General features: G+C 50.9%; 1 protein-coding gene across 3 annotated transcripts in view; it reads left to right on the forward strand.

Annotated features, from left to right (window-relative positions):
• Positions 1 to 10,116, forward strand: part of SMAD7 (SMAD family member 7) — a 28,003-nt gene extending 17,887 nt beyond the window's left edge. For all 3 annotated transcript variants that reach the window (XM_069468009.1, XM_069468010.1, XM_069468011.1), the window contains exon 4: positions 8,903 to 10,116. In XM_069468009.1, the coding sequence (XP_069324110.1) occupies positions 8,903 to 9,441 (539 nt within the window). In that variant the 3' untranslated portion in view covers positions 9,442 to 10,116. The remainder of the gene's footprint in view (positions 1 to 8,902) is intronic.
• The last annotated feature ends 15,288 nt before the right edge of the window (positions 10,117 to 25,404 follow it).

Below are 25,404 nucleotides of genomic sequence, written 5' to 3' on the forward strand. Positions count from 1 at the left end.
AAGTAAAATGATTATAGTTCTTCATGTTGCATGCCTTGCAGACTCTTCTAAGAATCAGTGAAAGCCGAGGACTCTTTCCCCAGAAAAATGCCTATAAATATACATCTACCACAATTTGTATGCATTTCCAGGGGCCTGTAGCCTCGTTGAAGCCCACCTCACCTGTGGAATCCCCAGTTCAGAAACCTTGTACTCAGGAGGGCAGGTTTATGGGGGCAGGCAGCAGAGCATTAAGAGACTGGAGCCTTCTTTTTCTTTTCTTTTCTCTATTCTCTTTTTTCTTTTCTTTTTTATTGTGGTAAAATAAGCATAGCATAAAGTTCACCGTATTACTAATTTTTAAGTGTGCAGTTCTGTGGCATTAAGCACATGCATATCGTTGTGCTATTATCACCACCATCCCTCTCCAGAAGTTCTTCATCTTCCCAAACTGAGATTCTGCCCCATTAAACACTAACTTCCCCCTTCCTGCTCCCCTGGCCACCACTGTTCTACTCTCTGCCTATAAATTTGGCTACTCCAGGTACTTCATGCAAGTGGACTCCTGCAGTATTTGCCCTTTTGTGACTGGCTTATTTCACTTAGCAGAATGTCCCCAAGGTTCATCCATGTTGTAGCAGGCATCAGAATTTCCTTCCTTTTTAAGGCTGAATAATATTCCATTGTGTGGCTATCCCACATTTTGTCGATTCATTCATCACTCCACGCACATTTGGGTTGCTGCTGTCTTTTTGGCTATTGTGATTCATGCTGCTGTGAACATGGGTGTACAGATTCTCTCTTGGAGTCTTTGCTTTCCATTCTTCAGGGTATATACCCAGAAGTGGAATTGCTGGATCATATGGTAATTCTGTGTTTAATTTTCTGAGGCACTGCCAACAGGAGGGCCTTCTGGGCTTGTGTGTCTGCACAGACTGATCACGTGGGCGGGGGAGCTCTACCCACTTGGAGTGGGTTTGAGTGAGTCCCAGGGTAGGGGGAGTGAGAGAAGAGTGGGAGGGGACAGAGTCTGTCCCTGTGCCGTGGGGGTAGCACGGGGGTGCTGCGGTAATGCCAGGCAGATTGGAGCCCAGGTCTGTGCAAGGCCTGGAATACTCTGAAATGTGGGGCACATAGTGTGGAACCGCCGGACGTATGTGTTGGACTCCGTTGGACTCCGGGGCCTTGTGACCACAGCCCTGGGGAGGGGAGGGGAGAGCGGCAGAGGGAGGGCGGGCTCAGGTCTAGGAGGTCCTGGGTGCTTTGGGGGTGAAAGGGCTGGGATGGCTGAACAGTGAGTGTGTGTCCAAGCGGGAGAGATTAGATTACGGAGGCAGACAGAAGTAATGATTAACTTTTCCAGTCTGCACACTGTCTCCAGGCTGGCGTACTGTTGTTTTTCCCTGTGAGTACAGTGCGGCCCTGGCCTGGCCAGGCCCTGGTATTGGGTTGTAAAGCGAGAGATGGAATGAGGGCTGGGAGTGCACAGGGAGGGGAGCCAGGGAGGGAGCTCGCTGCGGAGGAGGGAGGCTTTTCCATCAGATCCCGCGTTGGAATTTATTGGCCAGAATGCAGTAAATGTTCAAAATGCCATCCCATCCAACAGTTTTCATAATTGTCATGGAACAAGGGGAGCTGGGGGAGGGGAGGCATGAAAAGGACTTTTGTTTCTCACTGGATTTTTCCACGTCTTCGGACAGTTTTCCTACCCTCTAGAAAACCTGGAGTTGAGTCGGACCTGCAGGGGACGGGGTGGGGCGGGGCCGGGCCTGCCTTGGGTCCTGTGATACCTTTCAGGGATTGAGGGTCCTTATAGCCTGGGGCTTTATTAAAACGAGGCCCACAGCAAACACGGCTCGATTTCTTGCACACATAGAGCCCCCAGACCTGGAAAAGTACTTCTGGGGTTTTTGTCCTTTTGGAAAATTGGCTTATGCTGCATCTGTTTGTATTAAGATTTTTATCAAGCTTTAATATGTAGCCAACATACTTACAAATGGTCAATAAAAAGAAGAGAAAGAGGGACCTTTTGGTGGCTTATGAGAAGGTTCTTTTGTTGGAGAGTGTGTGTGAGAGAGGGGGAGAGGGAGAGGGAGAATCAGTGTTTGGTACTGGGTCCCCAGTTGGGGATCCAGATACTGAATTTGGGGGTCTCCAGCCTTTCAAGTCAGCAGGCGGGCAGGTGGGTGACTCAGATGTCCCTCTGGGACACCGATGGGTTTTCTGTTGCACGGTTGTCCCACCTCTTGCCGTGTCTCCCTGGGGGTGGCCAGGGTCATTCCTAGAGAGAAGGCGGGTGAGCAGATAATACCGTGCAGGTCTGGGCGCTCCGTGTGTGCAAGTCTGTGAACCCCCTTTCAGAAGACAGCTGCTGAGTTGTTTGGGGGGTAACACTGGGAACTTGGTTGGTGCATCGTGGAGGCGAAGAGCCTGGAAATTAAACCTGAGAAATAATTAGGCTGGATGCACACTAAACAACAGGCAGAGAGGCCCATTTACTGTAAATATTATGAATGGAGTTGGCTGGGTTGGGAGTCCCCACCCTTCCTCTGGGCAGAGCTGGCCTCCTCAGAGGGCAGTGCCCGCAGGCAGCCGGGTACATGCTATAATTTGCATGGCTGAGCGCTGGGGCACAGGAAGCCGCGTCAGCCCGGCTGGCGAGACAGACAGGAGCTTTTGATTTGTGTAGCTTCCCCCCCCACAGCCCCCGCCGCCCTGCGCTACCCTCGGTTACACTCTCTGATGGCAAAATACTGCTCTTAGAGGGACCCCCGGGCTGGGGGCTTCAGACTTGGACGTTTGGGGGGGCTTTGGGAGGTGGGGTGGACCAGTTTGGGGAGCAGGTGAGTACATTTTAGCTCTAGCAATTGACCGGTCCTCATAATTTGTCTGTAAGGACACAGGCACTAGGCAGTGTTCTAGACCAGCAGGGTCTGCAGCCATGTAAGCTTGGGGGGGTGTGGGAGGGTGGTGGTGGGGAGAAACTTGAGTGCACATTAAAGTAAGGTGGTGATGAGATCCTCTCTTAGGGACTCAACCTCTTCCTGATGGTGATGAATAATAAGACAGAAAGTTTGTAACTCTTTGAAATTAAAAAAAGAAGAAGTTGGTTTGGGGGTGGACACAGCAAAACCTGACTCAAACCTCCTTTCCTTTTTGATTTTGTTTTGTTTTGTTTTATTGTTGCAAATTAAATGCAAAAATGTGCCCTGATCCTCAAAGTGGTTTTCTTACTCTCTGGAAAGTAGTAAAAATAAATGGAACCGGCGTTGTTTCATACTGACCGGGCATGTCTGCGAATCACAGAGACCAGCCGGCCTGGAAGGGGGCCCGTGGGGCTGTTTTCCCTGGTCCCCCTCTCGTTATTTATGGACAGGTCAAACTGAGACTTCGAGAGGGGGAGCCATTTGGCCAAGATCACAGAACAACTTGCTGACGAAGACGCCGTTTTGCTGCTCACTTCTTGCTGCGAGGGAGCGAGGCCCCGTCCTCAGCTCTGAAAGCAGGGACAGCATTTCCGAAGTGTGTTCGGAAGGTCACTGGGTTTTCCCTCGAGGCTTTAGAGGGGGCCACTGGGGACTGGTGGCTTTAGAGGCTGGGGATGGCTCTAACTCACACCGGGCAGTATTCTGGGCTTGAATCGCAGCTCTGCTCTTGGGCAAGTGACTTTTCCTCTTTAAGACAGAATAGTACGCAACCTCAGAGGGTTGGCATGAGCCACTTAGAACAGGGCCTGTGTATGATAAATGCTTATTAAGTGTAGACATTGACCCCAAACTGTTCTCCCGCAGGGGTGGGGGGTGGAGGCCAAGGGGAAGACTGGTGGGCGTTTTCTGAGCAGTTGGAGAAGCCAGGAGTAGAACCTAAGAGATGGGACCCACGTGTGTGCAGCACTCTCCCTGAGCCGGCCCCCAGCCTCGATTACTTCAGCATCAAATCGTCACAGCAACCTTAAGAGGCTGGCATTGGGAGACCCTGATTTGGGGATGAGCTGACGTCACCTGCTAAAGTGACATGGCAGTGGGTGCCTGGCTCCATAGCTGGTCAGCTCACCTCTGGGCTAGGCATGGCTGGAAGCCCCTGAGAGGCTGGGCCTGGGGACCTGAGAGAGCACCCTGGCCTTTGGAAAGACCCTGGGGCACCCCCTGCCCAGCCACCTCACCTCAATGGAGATGTTGCAAAGCTTGGGGAAAAAATCCAACTTTCTCGGTTCGACCAGAATTCATTCTCCGATCCGTTGGGGGAAGGAGCATGGGCTGGTGGGGCATGGGCCCCTCTAAACCCCAGAGCTGTCTGTACTTCCTTGCGAACCTGGGGCACCCTGGGGTCCTATTTCCGGGTCTGGGTGAGGTTGTAAGTGTGGCAGACTAGAGCCGACCCCGGAACTCAAAGTGACTCAAACAGTGCAGCAAGTTTTACATGTTGGCTTTATTTTTTTTTTGGTATTTGCCTCTTGACAGCAAGAGACCAGTGAGGGTCCTCACTGATTTTCATGGTTTGGGTGAAAGCGGAGGGGACGAATTGGCACTGGGCCCCCTTATCTCGGTCCTTGTCCCTGAAGTAGCCGATCGATTTCAGAACAGGGTGGGGAGCAGGGCCCGGTGCTGTTAACCTTTGAGATGTCTGATGCAGAGGAAGGACGGGATGAAGCAACCGTCGGTCGCGCCTGGGTCCTGAGGAGGGAGGACCCTGGACCTGCCAAGGGCGGGCACGGCGTGGTGATGTTTGCGTTCCGGGGTTGCCGGGTGCAGGCCTTCTGTGTCCACATCTCCACCCTGCGTTTGGCCCTGACCAGCGTGGAGAGCCTGCGGGAGGAAGGCTCCCTTCCTCCCGACTTCTCCGTCCTCAGCCTTCTGCTCTGCTGGACCCACCGGGCAGGGGACTCACAGGCCGGTGGCACCATTGGCCTTTGCCAGAGACATGTCCCTTTCTAATCCCAGTGCCTGCCAGGGATGAGAGTGGGCTGAGACCCTCCTCCCCCATCTTTCACTCCAGCCCCCTGGTGCCCTGACAGTCGGGCACATTCCGTGGACGCAGCTGCTGTGGCTCTGTCTATACTGGCTTCGTTTCCCAAGCTTGTCCCTGTCCTGCAAGGTTCTAGTCTTGGGGACCCCCTCCCCACCAGCACGTCCTCTGTGTGTGTGGACACGTGCATGCCCATGTTCTCAGCATCCAGTGGCTGTTTCAGCTTCACAAGCTGGAGATGGGAAATGGTACCACTGAGGCACTGAACTTGTCTTTTCCTCCCTCCACCCATTTTTCTCCTTCCTCACCCCCTTCCTCCTTCAAATTAAAAATTTTAAATGAGGAAAATTCCTTGCTAACCTAAAATGTGGCCTTGAGGTCTGGTCAGCCTGTGCCATTGAGACCCGGGGTGTGAGATTCATTCATGAGCCTCTGGTCTCCTAGAAGGGTCTGTTCATTCATGCCCAGGGTAATTAAATAACTCTTTGTAGGAGGCAGGGAGCTCCTTGCTAAGTGGTCTTCCCCAGTGCAAGTGCAAACACAGGCAGAAATCCTCTCCCTTCTCAACACCCTCCCCCTTTCCCTTTAAAGGGAAGATTTTATGCTTTAAGGGAAATGGGGAAGGGGAGGGGGGAAAAACACCTTAAAGGAATTTTAGGCAGATTCAGCATTTTTCTGGTATTGCTCCAAAAATTCCCTACACTGTAATAAAAAGAAAAAATTGTGAGCAGGCATCTGATTAGTGAGCTTTTTACAACACAGCTTTTCTTTTGGATGCTTTAAAATGAACACATACAGTTTTAAAACAAGCCCCTGTACAGTTTTCAGGGGTGGGGGAGAAGTCGAAAGTACTAGAAAAGGTTATGAAGCCTTGAGGGAAATTAACAAGGGACCGAGAGCTTTGCCTTTGGAGGTCAAGTGTCCACGGCAATGATAAGAAGCCAACGTGGCCAGAGTCGGGCTCCCCAGACGCCTCCTTGGTCCTCGCAGTGACTGAGGCCTCTCGGCCCCTCACCACGTGCCCGGGAAGCCCCCAGGAGCAAAGCGTCCACACAGACCTTTGTGGGGAGACTTGTGGGCTGTGGGCCCAGTTCACGGAACTGTGTTTCTCTGAAGATGATGCTGAATGTTTCCCAGAAATGAGCCCAAATGGCGGGGAATTGAGGTCAAAGCGGGGCATCTCTGTACTGGCAATGTGGGACGTTACGCTGGGTCCCCTGAAGGTGTGACGTAAACACTGGGGTGTGTGTGACAGCGGCTTCACCGCTGCTGCACGGGTTTTCTGGAGAGCGCGTTTTTGTGCTCGGAAATAGCCCAGGCAGGAGCGAGGGGAGTGGAGCTGCCCTGTGGGGGGTGCTGGCGCAGCAGGGGCCAGAGGAGCAGGCAGGGGTCTTCCTAAGTGGACTTCAAGGGGCCCTGTTCACACACAGGGACACCCACACACCGTGGCTTTTTCCAGGGTTGTCTGGCACCAAATTGCCGGGAGATCTATAGGCTGCACAGATGAGAGGGAAGCCCACCTGGTGCTCCCCCCCACTCAGGCCCGGCCCCCACCCAGCGTCCTCTGTCCCAGGCAAGGCCCCCTCCCCTTGCCAGGCCTGGCAGGGAGGTGGGGGCAACTCGATCCCAGTCCCCGACCCCACCCGCACCCTCTCCTCCTCCCTGCACGCGGGTGCCAGGTTTCAGAGGGGCCGGGCTGCATGAAACAAAGCATTGTGAGGCTCCGCCGAGGGTCTCCTGAGCCTCCCTCCCGCCCTCCCAGCGAGTCTCCCTTTCCAGGCCCGGTTTGCTGTCCTGGGTTGAGAGCTTCTTATATTTCAAAACACCCTCCTCGCCCCAAAAAGGGCAGATGCCTTGTGCCTCCGGAAGAGGGCTTTCTCCTTCTCAGCAAACTTGCCCACGAGAGCGTCCTTCCTCCCGCGGATGTCTTTGGTGTGTAGCCTTCAGAGCTGAACTCCGCAGCAGGAAAGTTCAAAGATTGCCAGCACTCACGAGTTTATTAGCAGTTGATGGATACTTTGCAGAAACAAGTTAATGCCTGATGAGTCACCTTCTGCTCGGAGCCCTCGTCCTGCTCTTGTTTTCCATATGTTCCAGTGTGTGTGCACAAACACACACTCGGACAACACACGCATATACACATACTGACATCATGGACACACGCTGGACTTTATAGATGGGGGGGCGGTTTTCTGGTGTTGACTTTCAATGAGGGACAGGAATGAGCCCTCAGCTTCCCCATCTTGTGTAGATGTCTGGGCAGGCATTTGGGAAGGCCAGTCGGGGTGTCTGTAGGGAACAGCGCTCAGGGGGTGTGTTCGTGGCTGCCTCGGCAGGTCGCGGTGTGCACATTTGTACGGACTTATTCACGGGCACCTCCATCCAAGGCGGGCTGCTGCTTAGGAAAAAAGCGAGTGCGCTGACTGCTTCCCAGGTCCTGACACGCCTGTGGAAGGTGGAATGAGTTGGCGTGCTGGGCTGCACTCGTTAGCCCGCTGGGGACAGCTGGACACTGGGGCCCCCCCGAGTCCCCCGCCCCCCCTGGACGGTGCAGCCCATCCTTATCGACTCTCGGAGCCCAGGTGCTCCAAAGCCACAAAGGCCAAACCGAAATACTTCTCACACTCGCCCCACCTTCATGCCCCCAGCCCCCCCAGAGTGAGAAGCTGGGGCCGCAGAGACGGAGAGGGAGGCCTCTGGCTGATCTGGGGCTCTTCCCCCCTGCTTCTTGCCCTCGCCTTTCCCCGTTTTTGTTAACAAATACAAGACTTCCGGTCTCCACCCTGCCGCCACAAACCACAGCGTTCCTGCAGTCTGGCTGGGCTGGGGAGATTTATGGTCCCAGTCTGAGGCCTGCCCACTGGCTCCAGCTTAAGGAGGAGTCGGAATGCCAGCTGCCAGGGCTCCCTTTTCCTCCATGGGATCCCCCTGTTTAGGAAAATCACCTTACTAGAGTCACCCCGATGATGTCCCAGGCTGTCTGCAGGAAGAGCCACCGTGTAGGAAAGTGGGGAGGGGTGTGCAGGGGAGGGGGAGGGCAGGGCGCTGTGCAGGCTCCAGATGCTTCTGCGGAAGGAGGGGAGAGAGGGGCCACTCCTGGGGTTGGGGCTGCCGGCAGAGAAGGGGAACGGAGCGTCCAGGATGGTCATGTCCATTCTAGACACATAATCTTCTGTCTGGGCTGCAGGGAGCTTTGTTAAGGTAGTCTGGGCTAATACCGATCTGCGTGTTGGGATTTGGCATTTGGACATGAATTCACCCTTTGTGTACAGAGCTGCTGCTGACACACAGAGTTGTTTTTCTATTAGGAAGATAGATGTTTTTGTCCCAAACCACCCTCCTTTTGATTTTTACCACATAGAGGTCCCTTATGACCAAGGCACTAATTTGAGAGCTGGATGACAAGCACCCAGGGACTGTTGAGTAGGTGGTCCTGGAGTCCGGACACCAGGGTGTGTCCTTACCGGGTACCTGAACAACAAGCTTTCTGGGTCCTGGCTTTCTCATCAGGATGTCAGGGAGCTGGAGGGGTGGTTCCATCCAGTGGAAAGATCCAGGCCACTGCGGAGGCCTTTTCTAGCCCTAAAACCGAGAGCAGCCAAGTTACTAAGGGTCCCCTGGTGCTCTGCAGGGGTGGGTCTTCTTTGGCCAGGTGGGCACAGGTGCTGGCATAGTGGATACCTGACAGGATGGAAGGTGCATCCCCTGCTTCCAGAAAGGCAGGGCTCTGCTCTCACTGGGTCAAGATTTCCAGGCCCCCGTAGAAGGACTGTGGAGCCTGCAGCAAGTCCAGGAACCGTCACCGCCGTCCTGCACTGAGAGACGAGCCTGGTTATGGGTGTGTGTTTTGGAGTCAGATGCGCTACCGTTGCACCACGAGCTCCCTGGGGGTGTGTGTTTTGATTCCAGGAATCCCCCTTCCATCGCCTCCAACCGTGTCCGCCATTTTGTTTTCCAGATTCCCAACTTCTTCTGGAGCCTGGGGATCGGTCACACTGGTGCGTGGTGGCATACTGGGAGGAGAAGACGAGAGTGGGGAGGCTCTACTGTGTCCAGGAGCCCTCCCTGGATATCTTCTATGATCTACCTCAGGGGAATGGCTTTTGCCTTGGACAGCTCAATTCGGACAACAAGAGTCAGCTGGTGCAGAAAGTGCGGAGCAAGATCGGCTGTGGCATCCAGCTGACGCGGGAGGTGGACGGGGTGTGGGTGTACAACCGCAGCAGTTACCCCATCTTCATCAAGTCCGCCACACTGGACAACCCGGACTCCAGGACGCTGTTGGTACACAAGGTGTTCCCCGGTTTCTCCATCAAGGCTTTCGACTACGAGAAGGCGTACAGCCTGCAGCGGCCCAACGACCACGAGTTCATGCAGCAGCCGTGGACTGGCTTCACCGTGCAGATCAGCTTCGTGAAAGGCTGGGGCCAGTGCTACACCCGCCAGTTCATCAGCAGCTGCCCGTGCTGGCTGGAGGTCATCTTCAACAGCCGGTAGCCGCGTGGGGAGAGGACAGAGCGTGAGCCGAGCAGGCCACCGTTCAAACTACTTTGCTGCTAATATTTTCCTCCTGAGTGCTTGCTTTTCATGCAAACTCTTTGGTCGTTTTTTTTGTTGTTTTGTTTTTTCTTCTCGTTGTTCTTGTTTGTGTTCCGTTTTGTTTTGTTCTTTGAGAAATAGCTTATGAAATGAATTGTTGGGGTTTTTTTGCGGGGGGGCGGGGATAGGCGTGGTTGGGAGGACACCCCATAGGAAAAGGAGAAACAAAAAAATCAGAGCCGCACCAAACACAATGTGTGAATGGGAGCAGTCCCTGAACTTTCGGGTCATCATTTCACTTGTCAGGAGTGTGTGTGTGAGTGAGTGTGCACGGCTGTGTGTGTGCGCACGCGTGTGCATGAACGACAGATGGGACAAACGATGAACTCTTTGTGTTTCTTACGGATGTCCCCAGCTGGGAGGTTTGTGGTCCCACGCTGTGTCCTCTCTTGCCCTTTGGACATGCTCAGTGGGGCAGAGGCAGTACCTGGGCAAGCCGGCGACGGGGGTCCCAGCAGCTGCCAGAAACACGGCTCTGCCCCCAGCCTGGGGAAGCCCCCGCCCGCCGCTCCCCCTCCCAGGACACGGGCCTATCCACAGGCTTCTGAGAAGCAAGCCTGCTAGCAGCTGAACCAGAACCAATTGTTCTCATCCTTGTCTTACGCCCCTCCTGCCACCCCCCGCCATCGTAGCGTCTTTCTGTTTTGGCCATCTGCTCCTGGATCTCTCTGAGATGGGCTTCCCGAGGGCTGCCGGGGCAGCCCGGGCACAGTATTGCTCACCCAGTGTCCTTGCAGGTCCTCAGCCTCTCCCCCGCCCCGGTTACATCAGGTTTTTCCCGTACTTAGAAAACCAGCTCAGCACTTTCCCCCCTCCCAGCCTGCGTGTTGAGCTCTGCCGTCAGACCAGCAGCGGGGGCACCTCTGGGAGGGACATGCTTTGCAGTCCCCTCCTCTCCAAGAAGGATTTGGTCTGTCATAACCCAAGGTACCATCCTAGGCTGACACCTAACTCTTCTTTCATTTCTTCTACAACTCATACACTCGTATGATACTTAGACACTGTTCTTAGCTCAATGAGCATGTTTAGACTTTAACATAAGCTATTTTTCTAACTACAAAGGTTTAAATGAACAAGAGAAGCATTCTCATTGGAAATTTAGCATTGTAGTACTTTGAGAGAGAAAGGACTCCTGAAAAAAAAAACCTGAGATTTATTAAAGAAAAAAATGTATTTTATGTTATATATAAATATATTATTACTTGTAAATATAAAGACGTTTTATAAGCATCATTATTTATGTATTGTGCAATGTGTATAAACAAGAAAAATAAAGAAAAGATGCACTTTGCTTTAATATAAATGCAAATAACAAAATGCCAAATTAAAAAAGATAAACACAAGATTGGTGTTTTTTTCTATGGGTGTTATCACCTAGCTGAATGTTTTTCTAAAGGAGTTTATGTTCCATTAAACGATTTTTAAAATGTATACTTGATTCCATGTTGTCCTCCAGCTCCTTTTCATTATGTGGCTTGGAGGGGAGTGGGAGGAGTGTTCCCAACCCAGTGCTTGGTTGGGGAGGAGGGGGACACAGGCCACCAAAGGGGGACACACAGTACAGCCCTGGTCTTCAGGCAGCTGCTCTTTGTGAGTCCTAGAAAGGCCGTAGCTACCCAGACACCCCCCTCTTGTCAGGCTGTTACCTAGGGTAGCTGGCCAGGTGTCCTGCATTTGCAGTGGGGAGCAACCTACAGGAGCCCTGAGCATGATACTTCAAAGCTTGTAGAATTGAGGAAAGGGAATTTCATCTAGGGTGATTGTGATTGGGAAGGAAGTTGGATTCGGGGACAGATGGGAAAGTATAGCCCCATCTGGTTCTTGCTAACTCCTCGATTGGCATTAAATCCTGAACCCACTGCACCTCTCCCAGAAGGTGACTGACAGACTGGATTCCAGGAGAGGATCCCAGAGGGCTGAGGCCCTGGAGGGGTGATGGGGGTGGGGGTTGAGTGTCAGAGGTAGTTGGAGGGACAAAGCCACCCCCTGGTCCCTCCCAAGAACTGTACGGGCCACTCTGAGAGCAAATAGACCGGAGAGGTCACGGAATCCAAGTCCTACTCTGCAGCCTCCTTCCCTGTCGCTGGAATTCTGCAGTGACAGTTCACTAGTGCCCTTCCCAGGTGGCACTTGCTGTCAACGAGCCTCTTCAGTGCTGCCCTTGCATCATCAACCTGGGGTTTCTGTGGATTGATCTGAACCATATTTTAGATTGAGGGAATCTTGCACAAGAAATGGGCCCAACTTGGGCACCAAAGGACTGTGTAGGTGTCTATGTCAGGGGGTCTTCAACTTTAGGGGCTCCTTTTGAAGGAGGTGGCTAAGATTTTGGATATCACAACCCTGTACAATTTCAGAAAAAACTTTTTGGAGGGCCAGCATAGGACTGCCAACTTTTTATTTTTGCCAAATGACACACAGCACTACAGCCTACTGGCAACACCATTTCATTAAAGGGAATGATGATACAACTGTGTAGCAAGAAATATTAATACGTGTTGATTTATGCTCCAGAGCATTAATGCCAAGTGGTCCTCTGGGACAGCTTGTTCACATGAAGTGATGGGGAGCTCACTACTTCTCTAAGCAGCTTTTCGCTTTTTATCAGTTGAAATGAAACCCGCCTCCATTTAGTCTGGTTCTGTAACCCAGAATAAGTGTAAAATCCCATCTCTGGAAAACACCCAAGGAGGGTTCTAATTAACTCCAGGGTGGTAGTGGCGGAGGAGGGGTGGGGAGGGGAGGTGTTACATTAGGGAGCTGTCAAAGTCATTTTACTTTGTTCTAGCTTGCATTGGCATGCCAGGAAGCTCTTTAAGAATAATAATAGCTACCATTTACTGAATGCTTCCTTAGGTGCCAGGCACGATGTCTAGGCATTTGAGGGAATTAGCATTTAATCCTCACTAGGACCCTGTGCAAAAATGGAGGCCTTGAGAGGTTAAATGACTTGCCCAAGGTCACCAAGGGAGGAAGAGGTTAGAGAGATCAGGATCTCACTCTAGGTTGAGTGGTTCTCACTCCTTGGTCCATGCCCAGTAGAGATGTTGATGTGATAGAATCCTGTGTGGGCCACCATGCTTCCCCCCAGCCCTGCTGCTTAAGCAAGGGGGTTTGGATTTGGAGGCAAAAGCTGTGGCCTCTGGCAGAAGGAGGCTGGCATTGGGGTGGGGGTGTGGATTCCAGCGGGTGGCCGGCTCTGGGTGAGCGGGGAAACAGGAACGCTTAGGAGAAGTCTGGCATCTGCTGGTAGCTGACAGTCCCCTCTGCTTGCCAGAGAGCCCGTCACCCACAGCCACCACTTGAGCACCTGCAATGTGCCCAGGCCTGCGCTGCGGGTGGCATGGAGGCCACACACACCCAGACTGTGCCTTCGAGTGACACTGGAGGACAAGATGCCCACACTGAGATGGCCAGTATGGTGAGCACTCAGGACGAGGCCTCGGTGCTTGCAGAGGAGGTGGGACTTTCAGCCTAGGTGGCATTTACAGTGGGGGGTGGGGGAGAAGGTGCCCCATTGGAAGAAGGTTTTCCTGCCTCCTGCTTCTCCTGTTTCCTTCCTCTCTCAGTTCACCCCTCAAACGTCAGGGTGTCCTATCGAATTCTATCTTGGACTGTCTTCTCAGGCCACGTCCTCTCCCTGGGCAGTAGCATCACTCTGGTGGCCTCATCTCTCCTCCCCGTGGATGCCTCAGTGGCTCCAACCAGAAACCTGGATGGTCCCATCTCCCTTGCCCCCGTCCCTCAGCACGTAATAAAAAACCAAATCCCATCCACCCTGCCTCAGTCAATCAATAATAACAAAATGCAAGTCTCTCTCACGTAGGTTCTTTTTCTCTACCCTCACTGGTATGACTTGGTTCAGGGCCTCCTGGCCTGTCTTGAGTCTTCCTCCCTCTAGTTCGGGTGGCCCTTCAGCAGCCACCCCTGCCAGCCTCCTCCTGCGCCCTGACCCTGCACACACACAGACTGTTTGTTCCAGGCACGCAGGGCGACGCGCAGTGCCGCAGACACGCCTTGCTTATACTCCCATGGCAAGTGCTGTCCAGCCACCTCAATTGGCTGTCTCCTCCTTATAGCAGGATGCAACACTGGCCACACCTCCTCCAGGAAGCCTCCCTGCTTTTAAAAATTTCTCCCCTACAGTGAGATCAGTGGTGTAGGATTCTGTTTCTCCTACTGTACCATAAAGTCTTGGGACTCTGAGGTCTTAGCTGGAGCCTCAATTAGGACCCACTGCCCTAACAATTCCTGGCATGGTGCGCAGACAGGGCTTGTTCCATTGGTGAGTGAGGGAGAGGCAGATTTGTGGGCTTAGCTTGAGCTGAGAATAATAATAATAACAAATAATAACAGAGCCAACATTGACTGTGCTCTGACTCTGTGCTAGGAAGTTCCAATCACTTTACATTGAGATTATCCCATATAATCCTTACAACCACCCCACAACCAGATACCATTATTATCGCCCCATGCTACAGAGGAGAAACAGGCTCAAAGGATTGCCCACGGTCAGCGACAGAGCCAGATTTCATCACCTCTGTGCTATCTAATCTCTCTGGGCAGGCCTGGGTCCAGGGGTGACTGGGTCGGGTATATGTTTTTTCTAAAACAAGCTCTGGTTTGGAAGGACCAAGCTGATCTGACTGCTGAGCAATAGAAACAACACCTGACATGTGTACGTGTCTGTGCGCACCAAGGGCCTGCCCCGGGTCATGCCACCCGTGTCCCACGCTGCAGAGCATGTGGTCAGCCTTCCCTGCCTAGGGCCATGTGCCCAGGACCACCCCCACACAGCCTCTGGCAGAGGCTGGATTTGCACCCAAGACTTTAGCAAATGGCGACTTCCTGATGGGTCCTTTAAGCCCCAACACTCAGCCTGCAGAGGACCTTTTTGTCAGTCTGTGTGTTCTCGGGGCACTCTCAGTGTGCTCTCCCGATTGTCACTGAGGGTGTGGGGGGCAGGTGGGAGGGGGGCCCGATGAGCTCAGAACCAGGGATGTGGTTCACAGTCATGGGCTTGGGAATCAGATAGTCCTGGGTTTGAGCACTCACTTGGGCAAGTGACAACCTTTCTGAACCTCAGTTTCTGAAATATAAAGTGGGCATCATACCTGCCTTACGGGGCCAAGATGGGGATTAGTGAGAAAAATACATGCGTAGAGCTGGCCATATGACAATGAGATTGAACCACGTGGGATTGCACACACCTGACCATGTTGACCTGCAACAATGGCACTTTCATATAGCTCTTTTTCCTTTGGAGACAGAGTCTCACTCTGTCACTCCTGTTAGAGTGCAGTGGCATCATGATAGCTCACAGCAACCTCAAACTCCTGGGCTCAAGTGATCCTCCTGCCTCAGTCTCCCAAGTAGCTGGGACTATAGGCGCTCGCCACCATGCCTGGGTAATTTTTCTATTTTTGTAGAGATGGGGCCTCACTCTTGCTCAGGCTGGTCTTGAACTCCTGGTCTCAAGCGATCCTCCTGCCTGGGCCTCCCAAAGTGCTAGGACTATAGGTGTGAGCCCCCATGCCAGCCTAATATCATATAGTTTTATCAAGGGTCCCCAACATTTTCCCCCAGAGCTGCAGGCAAGATGATGGTGCGCCCTGGGCGGTGTGTCGTGCAGCAAGTGGGGCTGAGAAAGGGCAGTCAAGCCAGTCCACGGACAGCGGGAGGTGGCCAATAGTGGGGCAACCCCTTCTTGCTCAGAATGCCAGCAAACTGCTGAGCCCACGCTAGGGCGGGAAGCAAAGGGCGGCAGCAGCCAGGCTGGAGGGCTGGGGTGCCCTGGCCTTGAGACGAGGGCGTGTGGGCCCAGATCGCTGCCTTCTCCGTGGAGCCGGGAGCAGCCTGCACAGTCCCCGGTTTCCTGGCGGCTCCCGAGCAGGAGGCCCGAACTGCCAGCTCAGCAGTTTTCCCCCAGCCAGAAGCGCCCCTCTCTCTTTCTGAAAGTAATGATTTTCTAAAAATGGATTCCCTCCCCTCCCCCAGCTGCAATTAATCTACTGAACACAAAGTGGCCGCTGGAGGAGGCCCCTGGTGAGTTGAGACCAGTGCAAGGGCTTTGATTAATTCAGAGATGATTTACTGGCTGGGCTGGGCGTGAGGGTCTGGGCAGGGACGCATTGCCCAGGTGGGGGCCAGGCTGGCCCACGGTGGGGTCCGTTTAGCGGCTGCTGGAGCCACAGAGACCTAGGAGGGCTGGGAGCCTACACCTGCCTTCCTGGGAATTTGAGAGGCAGGGTCTGAGACCCCAGGTCCAGGGTCCTGCCAGGGACGTGTGTGCCCAGGGCCAGGGGAAGCTGACGTCAATCCTGGGGCATCTTCCTGGAGCTGCCATTTCAGTAGAAGCTTCACTTGAGAGAAAGAATACAATTGTTTCTATCGTAAGACAAACCCATGGATCTGATGAGGTAGAAAGCAAACTTGACCTGAACTGTTGAGGAAAAACAAGACACTTCAAGGACGTGTTGTGGCTCCTGGTGATGCGTTAAGTGGCGACCCCAGGCCCCGGGCAGTTTCTCTTTTGCTGTGGGCACTTTGGCGGAAAAGTATGAGATCGAACCTCTCCATTGGATTTACCGGGGGACCGCAGAAGCCCTGCAGGTGGAAACAGTGCAGATGTTAGGCTGCACCGAACCCTAAAGCAAATAGAGGTATTTCATAGACAGCCGTAATAAATTAGCTCTGAACAGTGCAGCGAGCCCGTTCACGCTTTCTCCTACTGATTCTTCATGGGAACTCTGACTATCCCCATTTTAGAAGAAATTGAGGCTTGAAGAGGTCTGTGACTTACTGGAGTCACCCAGCCGAGAGGTGGCCCAGCCGCAGCTGGCGGCACTCCTCAAGTCTAACCCGGGGCTTGAACCCGCTCATGACAACTCCCTTGCCTGTTTCTCACCTCTTATGTGGCATTTGAAGCCCCCCTCAGCCCACTCCTCAAACCACCTGTCTTTTTTTTTTTTTTTTTTTTTTTTGAGACAGAGTCTCACTCTGTTGCCCAGGCTAGAGTGCCATGGCGTCAGCCTAGCTCACAGCAGCCTCAAACTCCTGGGCTCAAGTGATCCTCCTGCCTCAGCCTCCCGAGTAGCTGGGACCACAGGCATGTGCCACCATGCCCAGCTGATTTTTCTATATATATATTTTTTAGCTGTCCATATAATTTCTTTCTATTTTTAGTAGACACGGGGGTCTCGCTCTTGCTCAGGCTGGTCTTGAACTCCTGAGCTCAAACAATCCGCCCGCCTTGGCCTCCCCGGGTGCTAGGATTACAGGCATGAGCCACCGCGCCCGGCCGAACCACCTGTCTTCACAGCAGCGAGCTATAGTTCCAGCCCAGCCAGTGCCCTCTGGGCTTCCTCACTTCCAAGGAGAAGCTCTGGCTCAGCCGGATGCACGGGCTGGAACCAGACAGCCTGCCCGGCTCCTCTCTCCTCCTCCCCTGCGTGCTCTTCCCTCACACCACTGTTTGGCAGCGGGTCTATTCTACTATCTGCACGTTTGACATTTTATTATAGATCTGTTTGTTGGTTTGGCTATTGTCAGAGTCCCCTAGTAGAGCATAAGCTCTGTGACAGCAGGGGCTTCAATCAGGTCACTGCCATCACCCCCGTATCTAGCACAGTGCCCACCTCGTAGAAGGTACGTGACAAATACTCCTTGGACAAATCAATGTTGAATGACTACTTAACGTTCCAACTAAAATATATAAATTCAGGTTCCAGGCGAATTCCTTTCTCCCCAGGAAAAGTGGATGTGTACTTACTTTATAAAACTTGTGAAAATAAAAAGTACATTCTTGTATTTTTCTTTTTCTCCCAAAAGCTGAATGTAAAACTCTACCTTTTGGGGGGGCGGGGCGGGTAACATTGACACGAGCACCACAGTCATAATAACAACCATCAACATTTACCTAGGGCTAAGTCCCTGCCGGGGACTCTCTGCAAGGTGCATTGTGTTGTCTTTAAGGTAAATGCAGTCATTAGCCCGTCTTACAGGTGAAGGTTGTGAGGCCCAATGAGGCATTCACAGGGAGAGAGGGCTAGAGCTGCAGCCCAGCTCTGCCTAACTGCACGGCCCTTGCTCTGAGCCCTCAGCCCCCAGGGGAGGATGGAGATGCCAGGAGCCTTGAAAGGGTAGTTTTCCCCATGTCTGTTCTTCGAGGGTGAGATATATGCTAAGGCTCAGGTCCCACTGAGGCAGCTCAAGACTCTGGGGGTTTCTCTGCCCGGAGACTTGCTCTTCGGCCAGGCTGTCCTGTCCCGTCCGGGGCTGTAATCTTCACTGCGTATGGGCGTCGTGTCCTCAGCACCAAATCTTCTAATGACACACTGCAGGCAGGGAAATTACAGTGCCCAGGAGACTTGTCCCAGAGGCCCTGCCCAGGGTAATTCCAGAGCAGGAGCGAATGCCGGGAAATAACAAGAAAGACGGAGTCGGGCTGCCAGACTTAGGTAATGGAATGGTGAGGGATGGGGTTGGTGGGTGGAGGATGGAGGGTTTTATTGCATTTATACAGGTTTTCTCTTGAATTTTAAAAATACTGAAAAACACATTATCAACGTAAAAATTATTCCTAAGCTCATCCTTTAAAATTATGCTCTCCAACCCCACTCTCCACAGGTGATCACTATGGAGACCTTGGTACACCCCCTTTCTGAAGTTGGCCTCTGCTTCTGCATAAGCACGTCCATGGTTTTCATGGAGTCATGTTCTAGATATTGCCTGCAACCTGCCATGTCCCTTAATGACACATCACAGACATTTCTGGAGATCATTCATTTTCACGGCTGTCTAGCAGTGGAGCTGAATTTAAATGCAAATATTCATTTAAAAGATATACCACCTAGTACTGAGTGGCAGCGCAAGTGTGGAGCAACTGGAACTCTCCGGTGCTGAAGGTCAGGGTGGAAACTGTTGTAACCATTTTTAGAAAACTGTTTGGCAGTATCTACCAAAGCTAACGACAGTCATACCTGCATCAGAAATGCATACTTCACTTGACCAGCCTTAAAAAAAAATGCACACATATATTTGCTAAAAGACATGTACAAGAATATTCATAGCAGCACTATTCGTAATAGCCCAAAACTGGAAAGAACTCCAATGTTGTCTCAATGAATTTGGTTCCACTGGGGACCCTGAACACTGAATCCAGCACCTTAAGATCCACCTGCCCAAATGTCAAGGCGTCTTCTATCCATTCCCCTCTGCTCCTCCGCATGTGTTTTTCTCTTTCCCTGAACTGGAAATGTGTGGGTAGCAAATCATTTTTGCTCCCTACCACTGCCTCAACGTAGGCACTCCTGGCCTCTGGCCAAAATAATTCAGAGGCCTGCTGGCCATCCTCTCAGGACTCATGCTTGTCCCTGCTGGTCCACACCCCTGGTTATGGCAGAGGGCATTTTATAACACCCAGCTCTGAGTTACTTTGTTTGAAAAAGCTATGCACTTTCACCTTTTCATACCTTTGCACAGGCCCTTTGGCATGGAATGCATATCCCCTCTCTATCTGATGAAATCTGTCTCTTCTTTCCGTGTCCAGCTCAAATATCTATTCCTTCAAGAAGGCTGCTAGTCTCTCCTGTTGGAATAAATCATATCCTACAGCACTGTATAAGACACTTTTTTCTAATCCCACCCTTGTCTGCCATGGGAAAGAAAAGAGAGGAGTCAAGTAACCCAGGCCAGATCCCGTCACCAACTAGCTGAGCCACAGGCCACCTTATCTCAGCTCCTCCATCTGCATACTCCTCCTGGAGGAGAACTTGACTTTGCTCAACACCTATTATGTGCCATGCCCTAGGCTAAGAAGTTGACTTACATAATGCTATTACACCCTGAGCTCCAAAGCCCTTTCAGCAACACACTTCTGTATGTGTGTTCATTTTGCTAGTCTGGGCAGAGAAGGGGATGAACAAGGATTTGGAGGCGGGGAATGCATTCAAGAGAACATGTGTTTTTGTGGATTTGCATACTGTCATCTGGGGTCTCTACCTGGTGTTTGGGGTGTTTTCCTTACTTGAGTCTTGTTGAGAGGGTAAAGAGCAAGAAAACTGCTTTCCTAGGTTCTCCAGCCGCCAAGGGTAGGCACGTGGCCTAGGGTTGGTCAATCAGATGTCTCCACTCTGGTCTTGGAATCAGGATCTGGGAGCAGACAAACAGGGAGGTAGGAGACTCATTCTAGTGGCGGGCAGTGGCCACATCCTGTTTCTCTGGGGACAGCAGGAACCACGGGGCCAACAGCAAAGTCCAGTGTTTGGTGTCTAGTGCTGATGTCAGTGGGGAGAGGAGTCATCTGGGGCTCCGTGGCAAGGCCAGTGTGGTTCTCAAGATGCCAGCACTGTGGTGTGGTTTTGGCAGCCATTCCTGCTCTGGAGAAGTTCTCTGGCCCGATGTGGATTCTACCCAGGATCCATCCCCTCATGACTTTTCTTTTGTGCTTAACTCAGCCAGAATAATTTTCTGCATTTTGCAACTAGGAAGACTGACCATGGATAGAGGCTCAGGGGAGCACAGGGGCACGGTTGGCTGCAAAGCCATTCCCACTAGGCCAGGAGGGCTGGAAATCTCTGTGCCTCCCGAAAGTGTTGATGACTGTGGTGTCTGTCCTCCCTGCCCAGGTGGGTCACTCAGGCCCTAAGCAGGCAGAGACCACTCAGCAGGGGCAGAGTTGTAAAGTTATAGAAGCCCCTGCGAGTGCTCCAGGAGGATCCCGATTCAAAATAGAAATGTCCTAGGCAGTGTCCCTCCATCAAGAGAGCCATGCAGCTTGAAAAAGCAGGGCAGTGATCAGAGCAGCAGGGCTAGGGTCCCATGGACAGGAGGCCTGGGCTCTTAACCTTGCTGCAGTTAATGCGCTGTGTGGCTTAAGACAAGTCACTCCTTTTTCTCTGGGCTGCAGTGTCTTCACCAGGAGGCCCAGGGTGTGGGCAGAAAAACTAGGGGACACATTCCAGTCCTAGAGCTTCCTGTACAGCACCCAGAGCCCCAGGGGCCTTCTCTCCCACCTGCCCCTGGGCCATCCCCGGATGTCCATGGCCTCCCCGACAGCAGCTCCTTGCCCTACTCACAGCGGGCACTCAGAAAGTGTGTGTTATGGGACCAGGGAACGGCTGGCTTTGTTAGGGGGTGCAGGGTGGGTGGCTGCGGTCCTGGGACATACTTAATGATCTTTTCCTGGGAACTCAAGATCTGCCTTTCCTTGGTCTCTATGGAGCAGGAGAGGAGAGAGGGGGAAGGAGAGCAGGGAAGAGGAGCGGCTGGCTGGGCAGTGGCCCTGAGGCAGCCTCGCAGGCACTTTCTGGGAAGCCGCCCCCGGAACTTAGCCCCATGAAGGCGAAGGCCAAGGAGGCCCCAGTCTCCAGCCCGTTTCCCTTGAACTGGAGCCAGGCGGTCCTCACGCATTACTCACTGGCGGGGCGGCCCTGGCCTGGGGCCAAGGCAAACAGGCCTCCAGCCTGCCTGGGGGCTGGTCGGGCCAGGACAGGGAGGGGAGGGAGGCACCGTTCTGCATCCCGCCTGCCCCTCCTGCCAGCCCAGCCCAGCCTGTCGGAGGAGGGGTTGGGCTTCAGCCCAGTCTCCGCCAGGGGCTGCCTGAAGTCCCAGTAGAGCTGGCACAGCCTTCTTCTGCCAGTGCCCCTAGTAAGCACTTCCCCTGGGTCCTCCTTCCCCACAAGGGAGAGGCCACAAACCTACCCACGTGGCCAGTGCAGTGGCTTCACCCAGGGCCTGCCACTGACCAGCCTTGGACAGCAAGTGGGGAGGGAGCACCCGCTCCTCCCAAGCTCCAGGTCTGCATCACAGGAGCATCTATCCAGAAGGACTGGTGATGATGGTATAGGATGTCCATTGATACTGTGAATTAGAAGGAGTGCAAGAAAAGGACAGACTGCATGGGCTAGGAAGACTTCCTGGAGGAGGTGGGGCCTGGCAGGGCCGTGAAAGATGATTTGGACAGCCTTGGTGGAGGAAGAAAGGAGGGGCTCTGTAGTGGGTGCATTTCTCAGGATGTGATGAGCCTGAAGATGAGGGTGTGTGTAGGGGCCAAGGTAGGAGGGGGAAGATAGGTGAGGAGGATGAGGCCAGGTACTGGGTCTGGACAGGCTCAGCCTTTGTCCAGAACCTCTCTGTCCACCCATGCACCCACCATCTACCCACCTACCCATCCATCTACCTATCCACCCACCCATCCATCCATCTATCCATTGATCTATCCATCCACCTACCCATCCATCTACCTATCCACCCACCTATCCATCCATCTATCCATCCATCTACACATCCACACACCCATCCATCTACCCACCCATCCATCCATCTATTTACCCATCCATCCATCCATTCTTCCATCCATCCATTCTTCCATCCAACCATCTATCCAACCTCCCATTTTCATCCATTTACTCATCTACACACTCATCCACTCATCCATCCAAACTTCAAATATCTATTGAGCACCCACAATGAGCCAAGCCCCATACTAGATATTCTCACTGACCCTTATGCATACAGACCTGGCTCATACATAGTAGGCTCAGTAAATGTTTGTTTAAATATACGGAGAAGTGGTGATCAGAAGAGTTCTGTCTCTGCCCTTGAGGAGATTATTGTCTTGTGGAACAAAAACTATCAAGTTACCAATTGTGTTACTTGCTATGAAGGAAAAGACCAGGATGCCAGGAGAAATAAGGAGGAGGTAAAAACTACGGGCTCTTACACACAGTTTTTACACACAGCTGTGTGATCCTGGGCAAGTAACTTGACCTGTCCATGCCTCAGTTTCTGCATCTATAAAATGAGAATAATGATAGTGCCTACCTTATAGGGTTGTCCATTAATTTTTTGCAATTATCAAAATCAGAAAATTTTACTGAACACAACTTTCTAATCCACAGTCTATATTTAGTTTCAATTGTCCTAATAATGTCTTTTTCTTAACAGCTTTTTAAAGATATAGTTCACATACCATACAATTTTCCCACTTAAAGTATACAATTCAAAGGTTTTTAGTATGTTCATAAATATGTGTAATCATCACCACTGTCAACTTTAGAACATTTTCACCACCCCCAAAAGAAATCCTGTATGTTGTAGCTGTCATGCACTTTCTTCCCACACCCTCTCCCCGACACCAGCCCTAGGCAACCACTAATATGCTTTCCAACTCTGTAGACTGCCCTGTTCTAGATATTTCATACAAATGGAATCCTATAATATGTGACTTTTGTGGCTGCCTTCTTTCACTTAACATAATGTTTTCAGGGTTCACCCATGTTCTAGAGTATATCAATACTTCTTTCCTCTTTTGTTTTTACTTTAAAAAATAGTTTTAGGTTTTTTTTTTTTTTTTTTTTGAGACAGAGTCTCACTCTGTTGCCCAGGCTAGAGTGAGTGCCGTGGCGTCAGCCTAGCTCACAGCAACCTCAAACTCCTGAGCTCAAGCGATCCTCCTGTCTCAGCCTCCCGAGTAGCTGGGACTACAGGCATGCACCACCATGCCCGGCTAATTTTTTCTATATATATTTTTAGCTGTCCATATAATTTCTTTCTATTTTTAGTAGAGATGGGGTCTCGCTCTTGCTCAGGCTGGTCTCGAACTCCTGAGCTCAAACGATCCGCCCACCTCGGCCTCCCAGAGTGCTAGGATTACAGGCGTGAGCCACCACGCCCGGCCAGTTTTAGGTTTTTTTTAAAGAACAATTTCAGGTAGCAAAATTGAGTGGAGAGTACAAAGAGTTCCCATATACCACTTCGTCTCCTCGACAGCCTTTCCAATCATCAACATCCCACTTCAGTGTGGTACATTTGCTACAATCAGTGAACCAACATTGATACACAATTATCAACCAAACTTCATAGTTTACACTAGGGTTCATTCATTTTGGTTGAATAAATAAATACTCCATTGTATGGATGTACCACATTGTGTTTATTCATTTGTCAGTTGACAGGCATTTGGGTCGTTTCCACCTTTTGTCTATCATGAATGCTGCTATAAACATTTGTGTATAAGTTTCTGTATGACCATATGTTTTCATTTCTTTTGGGCATATACCTAGGAGAGGAATTGCCGGGTCATATAACTCTATGTTTAATCTTTTGAGGAATTGCCAGACTATTGTCCAATGTGGCTGCACCATTTTATATTCCCACTAGCAGTGTATATGAGTTCTGATTTCTCTACATCCTCTCCAACACTTGCTATTACCTAACTTTTTGAGTCTAACCATCCTGGTGGATGTAAAGTAGTATCTCATTGTAGTTCTGATTTGCGTTTTCCTAATGACTAATGTTGAGCACTTCTTTATGTGATTGTTAGCCGTTTATGTATCTTCTTTGGAGAAATGTCTATTCATCTCCTTTGCCAATTTTTAATTGGGTTATTTGTCTTTTATTATTGAGTTGTAAGAGTTCTTATATATTCTGAATATAAGTCCCTTCTCAGATACATAATTTGAAAATATTTTGTCCCATTCTGTGAGTTGTCTTTTTACTTTCTTAATGGTGTCTTTTGAAGCACGAAAGTTTTGAATCCGATGATGCCCAATATATATATTTTTTTCTTTGTTGCTCATGCTTTTGGTATTGTATCTAAGAATCCTCTGTCAAATCCAAGGTCATGAACATTTATCTCTATGTTTCTTCTAAGAGTTTTGTAGTTTTAACTCTTACATTTAGATCTTTGATCCATTTTGAGTTAATTTTGTTTTTTTTTTTTTTTTTTTTTTTTGTTGAGACAGAGTCTCACTTTGTTGCCCAGGCTAGAGTGAGTGCCGTGGCGTCAGCTTAGCTCACAGCAACCTCAAACTCCTGGGCTCAAGTGATCCTACTGCCTCAGCCTCCCGAGTAGCTGGGACTACAGGCATGCGCCACTATGCCCGGCTAATTTTTTCTATATAGATTTTTAGGTGTCCATATAATGTCTTTCTATTTTTAGTAGAGACGGGGTCTCGCTCAGGATGGTCTCGAACTCCTGACCTTGAGCAATCCACCCGCCTCGGCCTCCCAGAGTGCTAGGATTACAGGCGTGAGCCACCGCGCCCGGCCTTGAGTTAATTTTGATATGTGGTGTGAGGTAGGGGTCCAAATTTATTCTTTTGCATGTGAAAGCCAGTCGTCCCAGCACTATCTGTTGAAAAGACTATTCTTTCCCCATTGAATGGTCTTGGCACCCTTCTTAAAAATCAGTTGACTATAGATGTATAGGCTTATTTCTTAACTCTTAATTCTATTCCATTGATCTATATGTCTATCCTCGTACCAGTACCACAGTGTCTCTTTATTATTGCTGTGTAGTAAGTTTTGAAATTGGGAAGTGTGAGTCTTCCTACTTTGTTCTTCTTTTTCAGGATTGTTTCAGTTATTCTTGGTCCCTTGCAATTCCCCTCGAATTTTAGAATCAGCTTGTCAATTTCTACAATGAAGTTGGCTGGGATTCTGGTAGGAACTGCATTGAATCAGCAGGTCAGTTTGGGAAACATTGCCATCTTAACAATATTAAGTCTCTCAACCATGAACAAAGGATATTTTCCCAAGTTTTTAGATCTTCAATTTCTTCCAATGTTTGTAGTTTTCAGAGTATAAGTTTCACATGACTTTTGTTAAATTTCTTTCTAAGTAGGTCATTCTTTTTGATGCTATTGCAAATGGGATTGTTTTCTTAATTCCAATTATTTTTTAAACAATTGTTTATTGTGCCCAGCACTGTTAAAGGTGCTGGGCTTATAACAATGAACATGTTGTGAGGAAGAATGCAATAATATATGTAAAGTATGATCATGTACTCTTTACTGTTGCTCTTCCTGTCTCTCCCCCTTCCTTTACACATGTCATAAGAAGGTGTCCTGCAGGAGC

Source organism: Eulemur rufifrons, chromosome 5 (genome assembly GCF_041146395.1).
Source record: "Eulemur rufifrons isolate Redbay chromosome 5, OSU_ERuf_1, whole genome shotgun sequence".
NCBI classification, from domain to species: Eukaryota; Metazoa; Chordata; class Mammalia; order Primates; family Lemuridae; genus Eulemur; species Eulemur rufifrons.